General features: G+C 47.3%; 1 protein-coding gene across 1 annotated transcript in view; it reads right to left on the bottom strand.

Moving 5' to 3' along the window:
* The window catches only part of SUSD4 (sushi domain containing 4), a gene marked incomplete at its 5' end in the record, with an annotated part of 112,935 nt that overhangs the window by 55,320 nt on the left and 48,874 nt on the right, over positions 1 to 8,741 (bottom strand). Inside the window, one exon of the mRNA XM_023531034.1 lies at positions 5,956 to 6,168. Within this exon, the coding sequence (XP_023386802.1) occupies positions 5,956 to 6,168 (213 nt within the window). The remainder of the gene's footprint in view (positions 1 to 5,955; positions 6,169 to 8,741) is intronic.

Raw genomic sequence — 8,741 nt, 5'->3', positions numbered from 1 at the left:
CGTAGCAGCACTATTTATAAAAAAAATACCCAACTGGATAAAATCTAAATTTCCATTGTCATCAGAATGCTCAAATTATGGTCTATTCAGATAACAGAACACTATGCAACAATGCCAATGAACGAACTACAGCTACACGCAAAATAATATGCACGAATTTCACAAACATAAAGTAAAAGAAGTCCAACGTAGATTAATCCTTGCTCCAGAATCCCATGTATATAAACTCAAAAATAAGGCAAAGGTAAATTAAACTTAAAATAGCGCCATGTTTAGGAAGGTGTACTCCTGGGCTACGCGGTTACCGTGGGCGTGATGGCCATGACTCGGGGAAGAGGTCCCCTCTGAGGGCGGAGGAGGAGGCGGTGACCGGGAGGGGGCTTCTGGGGTGCCAGCGCTGCTCTGGGTCTTCATCCGGACAGTGGTGTTTGCTTTGTGATAATTCACTGGACTGTTTGGTTTTGTGTACTTTTCCATGTATATGTTGTGTTTTATGAATTTTAAAAAGGTTAAAAACAATAACAAGAACAACAAAATCAATATAGGAAGAGTAAGGACACTCGCTGGAAAGGTAGTGATCTTTCCCAACGAAACTGGGAGCCTCTGGGCCTAGGGCGCTTCGCAGAATTTGGGGGAACGAATGACTAAACATATTGGGGTGCCATTTAAATCTCCAGAAACATAAAATCTTGATTATTTTCCAGATAATTTTCTGAAGGCAGTTGGCCTCATATAGATACACAGGTTATTGGAGAAACTGGGTTTAGTTCAAAGAGTTTTACCCTAGAAGACAAATCTACTTGATTTCTTGCTTTGTTCTTGATAAAAAGAGTTGTAGCTATTTTATCTTTAAAGAAACTTTGAGGTCTCTTTCCACCTTCTGGAGAGTAGCTTTCACTTTCAGCAACAAGGAAGTGACAGAAAGCACGTGGTCGCCAGAGCTGGGCTCACAGGGACAATAAAAAAAGGCAGTCCTAACGCCATCCTTGCGGGCTGACGACGCACAGAGGCTTGACCCTACATCTTGATGTTTTACTTGTCGAGTGCCTATGGCAAGTATCTCAAGGTGTGCTCTGAGGCCCACCAGCAGGTGGGTCTCCCAGAGGTGCCCACTAAATTCAGATTCCCGGTGCACGCAAACCCCAGAGGAGGCCTGGAAATGTGCCTTTTTAACAAGCCCCCTCGGGCAAGTCCCATGAAGTCAAAGGCTGAGATCTCCTGCTGCTGGGAGTGACTAGATTGAAGACAGCAGTCCAAATGCAGAGGCTGTCTCAGAGTTAGCAAGTGCCGCCTGTCCCTTAGCAGCTGTGTCCGACAGACCTGATAAAGCACAGAATCTGATTGGCGCGGGCTGGGAGGCAGCTCTGCACCCGAGGCCTCTCGTGCCCGCAGCGCCCCCCTCTTCCCCGTGGGGTCGGAGGAGCCCTGCGTTAGTAAGGGGACTCTCAGGATGCTGCCACAGCTGCCCTGACCTGCTCATCTGGTGTGAGGGAAGATGCATTTCATCTGTACTGGGTTTGGAAGGACCCCATGGGGTGGCCCTGCATTTTTCATAAGCAGCCAACCTAATTCTGGGTAGTTTCTGTTGCGAGCTTGTGAACAACTGCTTGTTGGGAATTGTCGCAATCAGTTTGGTGTCCAAGGTCACTCACAATCATGTCGTGGCCTTTCTACAGGATCTGACAAGGATCTGTACATGTGTTGATGCTGTTTTTCTGCATTTGCCTAATAATTCTGTGACTTAAAGTGACTCCCCACCTCTATGGCCCCTGTATAGATAGGGTGAAATCTCAGCACTCACGTGACACGGGAGGTGACATGAGGCATCTGGTAAAGGCTGCTACGATTTGGATTTTCCTTCTGCGTGTGCAGGGGGCTCGGCTGCTCAGGCTTGTGAACCCTTGTCTGTAGCAGAGCAGCTGTCACCTTGCCACGATTATAACTGATCATTCTGTCACTTATCTTTGTTGTATCTGCCCCCATCTGACCTGACCTCATTTCCTGTGGATATTTTTTATTTTCCTTTCAAGTCTTGACCACATTTAAGTCAAAGAAATCTTTTAAAGAACAAAAACCAAACTCACACCAAAGCCACAAGGGGGAGAGAGGAGGGAAGCAGTGATTTCTGTTACAGGAAGCATAAATAAGAAATGATGGGTGTCCTGGAGACAGGGAGGGGCATCTCAGAAGACAGAAAATGAGAAGAGACTGTCTTAGGGGAAGACATGCAAATACTTGCCCTTGTGGGCACAGGCTGCTGTTTCCGATAACCCATGTCTGAGGCAACAAGAAAAAAATTTTAGATGATAGAAAATGCGCACAAAAAAGGGATTCTAAATAAAACATTTTTTAAAGCATCCATCCATCTGTTCTGGTGAAGTCTCTGGAGCTGGGAGACAACTCACCTTAATATAGGAGTAACTCCCCTCCTGTTGAAAAAATGCCTGCACCACAGTTTCAATGAATAAAGGAGTCATCTGCCATCTTTGCTGCAAACTTTAGCTGATGAGTCAAGTTGAATCTTTTAATTAAAAATTGATCGTGTAATAACAATACTTAAACTCGTAGTGCACCTTTTCCCCCCAGAAGCTCAAAGAAACTTCTTCACATCAAATTATTCATCTCCTATAGCAATCCTGGTTAAATCTATGGCCCTCGAAATATTTTAGTAAGTACCTAAAAATAATGCTTGCTGAATGAATTCATTTTCTTTCTCTGTTGGTACTGCAAGGTACTGAGCCCAGAAGGGTTAAGCACAGGGACTGCTGTCCTGTGCAATGTTCGACCTCATCTACCCCTGGACAATGAGGGAGATGAAGTGCAGGTGTCAGGGATAACCGAATTCCCTTGGCGGGGGGTGGTTAGAAATACCTCTGTTCGATCTCCCACTGCCCAGAACAACTAAAATCGAATGTCTTGGAGAAAGTTCCAGGCACTGTTACTTCTGAAAGTTCCGCGGGTGGTTCCGGCATGCAGCCCGGGTTGTGTACCCCTAGCGTAGGAGAGTCAGTCCTGAACTGCGAGTCAGAATGTGGGTCCTGATCCCGGTTTATGTGCCACATGACTTGTGTGAGTCACTTAAATGCTACAGGCTTTAGTTTCTTCGTTGTAAATGACAATAGTGACATCCTCTGATGCTGAGAATGAACGATCCCTCAGGAGCTCTGTTTAACACTGAAGGAAGTCATGTTCTCTTTCCCCTTGTAAAGCACTATCAGACCATAGCCCTGCCTGAGTGAGTCTCAAACTCCTTTTTTTTCTGTGTTTAAGAATCAGTTGAGAGTTAAAAAACATGCAGTCCTTGGCCTCACTCCGAACATTCGAATGCGGGAGGTCCGAATGCACGCCTTTAACAAGCTCACGATGCAAGCAGGCCTCGGCGCGCATTTTGGGAACCAGAGTCCTGCGTGAACGGGACTCAGTGTTCATACAGAGAGGTGACAGCGAGGTGACGTGGCCTGAACGGGCCTGTCCGTAAATTGCCATTTAACTCTGGGAAGGCTCTTTACTTCTCCGAGACTCAGTTTTTCCTTTGGTCAAACGAAAACTAAATCAGAATGAGGGCCTGGATTACATGATTTCTGTGAGTCCCTTCCGTCCTGAGACCCAGTGATGTCATTTACTATGACATTGTGCTGTTTGTAACTGATCAGAGTCAGGCTTTTGCCACAGAAAAAGAAGGTAGAGGAAAAAATGCTGGCTTAGAACTAGTTCCATCTGTGCTGCTTACTTATCAGCTGCGTGACCTTGGCAAAGTAAGCGAACCTGTTCGAGCCTGTTTCCTACTCAGAAAATGAAGATGACCAGAGGGGAGCGGGGGGAGGAGAGGGGGAAAAAATTAAAAAATAAAATGGTAAAAAAAAGAAAGAAAGAAAGAAAATGAGGACAGTAAGACTCTTCCTGTTGGGTGGTTGTGCATGTTAACTGGGATAGTGAATATTAGATATTAAACGATGATGACCTATAAAAATGAGATAATTTGTTATTATTATTACTATTACCACCACACAAAAATTCATCAGCCTCTAAGAATTAACCTGACAAAGGGAAACAAATAAATCCCACAGCTCTCACTATTCACCCAGCATAAATCCTGGTCAGCAAGCAAAGGCCATTTACAAATCAGGGGGGTAAAAAAGGGTTGGCTTCTTCACTGCTACCCGACACCCATAGTACAGGTGTCCCCTGTCCCCCTGTAAACCACGTAGAATAGAGAAGGCTTATTAGAACATTAACGATGATGACTTTTTCTTCACCATCAGGGCGATCTCTTTATACAGGTCTTTCAAAGGCCAACAAAATTAGCATCGATATTCAAAATCAATACATCATTATACTTACACAGGCAATGCCTGTTCCTCCAAACTCTCAAAATGACGATTAGAACACAACAGCATCATGGCCACTCAGGTCCTGGACCCCAACTTTGGAAACACGTGGTCTTATTTTCAGTTGCATAATGACAAAGCTGGCATCCCCTGCTGTCCCCACTTCCACGGCTCCTGCCCAGACATCTGGGGCTAAGTGTGAATGACGCACACACACTTATACAGGTGAAGGCCCCCACTCCAAGGCCACTTTTCACTCCCTTTCCAGGAATTACGACATATCAGTCAGTTATGTACAGGGTTGGAAAGAAGCTCATCTAAAAAGGGATACATTTTTCCCTCGCTTAGGATGGAAAATTAACAGCAGGCCTTCATCTCTGTGCCTGTCGGTTTTCTTTGCTCTCAGATGTCCTTGAGCTTGTCTGCGTTTTAAGCACTGGGTATCCGTGGCCAAACGTTTTTAATTAATAGAATCTTATGGAAATCACAGCTTGCATGCACTGCATGTAAGAGGAAAAAAAGAATTTATTTTTTAAAAACCTTGATTCTTTGTATTAACTTTGGCTTCTTAAAAAAATACCTTGAAAATAAAAGCAAAGATAGCAAGTACTTTAAGGGGATGACACCATCTTATCCATCCTTTACAGTTCCCATTAGGAGGACCGTGAACGGTCAAATTAAATTATTTTTAAAATTTCATAAAATTAAACCAGACTAATAGTTTACATGTCATTATTATAAAAGCTCCATCCCAAAATAAAATTAATCATGGTGTTAAGAGAAACAGAAAACTCATTTCTGATGAACTCGATGAAATTTAAGTTCTGTGCTCCGTGGTAATTTGGGGCTAGAATTAATTATTGATTCACGCCTATTCCTACATCAGCCTTGCCAATCCTTGGAGATACATAATCAACAACTTGGCATTCCAATTAGTTAAACTCAGCGCATTCTTTTAAACTCAAAAGTATCAACAAAGAGTAAACAAAAAATATATGTATTTGTAATTTATATATATATTTGTTGAAACATATATTTGTTGAAATATATATATTTGTTATTTGTATATATATTTGTTGAATATATACAGATTTAAGGATAATTGCTAGAAGTAAAAGAATATCTTGTCAAATCTGTCATTGCTTGCCACATTTCTTTCTTTCCTTCAATGAATCACACCTAACGGAGAACTGATAAGTCGTAATTGATTTAATCCGCGGAGTAACATGCATCACCTGTATCATTATATGTAGCTTGGGTCTAATACATTTACTGAGCTTTTGATCGAGTAACATGGAAATGAGTGCAGAGTTGGCAGCCCAATAATAAACAGTGCTAATGTTATCTGAGTGGCTCTCTTGCATTGACAAAAACAGTGATAAATTGGATTGTAATAGAGATAGAGAAGAAAGATGATAACGCTGAGATGAATTTATCTGCTACCCCGGCCCTCGCTACACACACGGGCTGCTCTGTCTGTGTGCAGGATTAGCCCTGAAACAGACAGCAGCCCAGGATACTGACCCCTCTGGCACACAAAGCCTTAGACCCGAGGCCACAGAAGGGCAAGCAGACCACGAGAGCGGCGTCCCCAGGAGGGGGAGGGGCGTGGGTTTGAGCACTTTACCTTCTTGCACGCAGACGGGTTTGTCACTCGGGATCCAGCCCAGGGTTCCGTTAAGATGCTTCATACACAGTCTCTTCGTAGAACCCTTCAGCTTGAATCCGTCTTGGCAATGAAATCGGGTGACAGAGCTTTCAAAGAATACCCCTTCGCTGGGCGTCCTGAAGCCATTCTCGGGGACACCTGGGTCAGCACACACCTGAAGGTCATCGAACCCTACGTTGACAGAGAGAAGAAAAGCTACCTCTGAATATGTTCTAACGCCAAGGGTCTTCCCAGATAAACGACAGACACTGTGTACTCTCCCACACCACGGACCGCCCAGCTACGCCAGCCGAAAAGCCGAGAACATAAGCATTCTAGTGCACGTCTCACGCTAAGGTCCTAAGAATAGGGAGATGGGGAAAGGTCAACAACAAAAGAAATACGACGTGGTAAGTGCGGAAACAGGAGAGTGACTGCTGAGGGGAGCTTAGGAGACCGAGGTGGTCCGCAGGGTCGAGGGAGGAAGAGGAGCCTGGCCTTGAAGGGTGTGTAAGATGTCCATAGTCAGAACTAATTGTGCAGGGGGGCGCAGATGGTTCTAATGGGAACGGCGTGAGCGATGGCCGGGGCTGGAGAGAGTGGGCCACGTTGAGGGGGCAGCAGGTAGGCGTGACAGTTACACAGAGACCGTAACTTCCCTGCCCCTGCGCCACCTGCCAGGCCTGGTTCTAGCACTTCCTCCTCCGAGGTGCCTTCCGTCAGCCCAGGCTCCCCCACCCAGCCCTCCTCATCCCAACGCAGTAACGTGGACACAGCCCCGGACTGTGAGCCCAGCAAGGACAGGTCTCGTGACTTTTTCATCCCTGTATCCCCAGAATCTCTCATGATATGCTCCATAAATGTGTGACGAATGAATGAGTAGTTGGAAAAGGGAGTCGGCGACATATCAGGGAGACCCTAGGAAGCCCAGCCAAGCGAGGAGGCGAGTGTGGAGCTAGGGGGCAGGGCAGCGGGCACTGGGAGGCCACAGGACAGCAGCAGCTTGAGGGGTGAACTGAAGGAGAGAGAGCCCCGAAGCTCGAAGCTCAGGCAGGAGACCAGGCAGTGGGCAGCTCAGAGGGAGGAGGCACGAGGTGAGAGGCATTTTGGCTCCGCCCCTTATCAACGGACTGGAGGGCGGGGTGAGGTAGAGGCCCGTAGGGCCCGGATGAGGCAGGTCTTTCGATGAACATGGCTGGCTGGGGAAGCCAAGGATAAGAAAGGGGTCCTCTGTGTGCACAGTGAACCAAGTGTACCCCTCAGTGCTACGAAGGCATCCATTTCTTACAAAATCAGTGGACGATCCTCACTGAGTAGGTACCAAGAAGAAAAACGCAGAACTCTCCGTCCAGATGGGGGCTGAGGTGCCCATCCACCCTCGACTCCAGCACAGCTGCTGGTGCCAGGTGGGGCTGGACACCATCGAGACGCAGCAGAGGGCTAGGAACAGCCTGGGCCGTCCGATAAAACCCCAACAAAGACCCAGAAGCCAGTCCCCCTGGGGCTCTTGGAGGATTTACCTGGTTTCCAGGTGATGCCCCGATACTGGACTCATCAGATAGCTGATTCTCTCTAACACGTTGAGTTTGCAAAATGTCCTTAGCTGGTAGGTGATTCCCCCACCTCAACTTCTAAGTGCTCGTGTGGGACTCACTTGCCGCCCTCCCCAAGTGGCCCCATGATCCCGAACATTCTGTCAGTGCCACCGTGCTGAAAGCCACAGTGGCAGGATGTCCAGAAGTGACAGTTCAAGCATGCTCCCTGCAGAGGTCACAGGCGCATCGTGAAGCAAGCGGACGGCCGAAGAGGGAGGCGGGGGGAGCAGACAGCACCGCAACTGACTCCACCACACCCCTAAGTGGACACAGGCCGGACATTTATCACGCGGAGGACGCTTTTTTATTATTAAAGTATAGTTGACATACAATCTCCTACGAGTTTGAGGGGTGAACACAGCGATTCAACATGTCTATACCTTACCATGTGATCACCATGATCAGTCTAGTAACCACCTGTCACTGCACAAAGTTATACGATATCACTGATTATATTCCCGGTGCTGGACATCCCGCCCCTTTCTTATTTTAGAACTAGGGGTTCGTACCTCTTATTCCCCTTCACCTTTCTTACCCATCCCCCGACCCCCGTCCCCTTTGGCGACCATCAGTTTGTTCTCTGCCTATATGAGTCTGCTCAGACTTCACATGTGAGCGAAACGGCGGAAGCTTTTACGAAGCATCATCCAGCCTTCTCGCCTTCTCTCACGTGTGGCAGCAGCTCTGTCACACTGTTGGGACTAATCACCCCAGCGACCCAGCGAGAAGGCTGTGCCCCAGCTTGCAGAGAGGCAGGTAACACCTGCGGGGGAGGGGCAATGAATTATTGCCAAGTCATTAAGCGATGGCTTCATGTGTTTATGCCAGAGGAAAGTGTTGTAGGTTGTCAAGTGCTTCCTAAATGATGGCTGTCGGCAATCCCCCTGAGGCTAGCAGTCTTAAGGTGGGTCCTTGCAAGGTATATCCGTCATAGCGTCGAGGTGGCAAAACCAGCAGCCATGGAAGGCAATGGAACCCCTGATGCCCTCACAGGCCAGAAAGCCTCGCAGCATAAACGCACAGGGTCCCCGGTGGTGTGGACACTTCTGGCGGTCTGCAGGTGAGAGGATGTAAGTCATTCTCCCACACACGCCACCTGTCAAGGACCCGGCTGCTTTAATGGCACCGGGGAGGGGCGAGTGCATGTCAGCGGGTCGGCCGGGAGGACGG

The sequence above is a fragment of the Pteropus vampyrus genome, unplaced genomic scaffold (assembly GCF_000151845.1).
Source record: "Pteropus vampyrus isolate Shadow unplaced genomic scaffold, Pvam_2.0 Scaffold60, whole genome shotgun sequence".
NCBI classification, from domain to species: Eukaryota; Metazoa; Chordata; class Mammalia; order Chiroptera; family Pteropodidae; genus Pteropus; species Pteropus vampyrus.
Note: the sequence above shows the minus strand (reverse complement) of the source record. Positions and strands in the feature narration are given on the sequence as shown.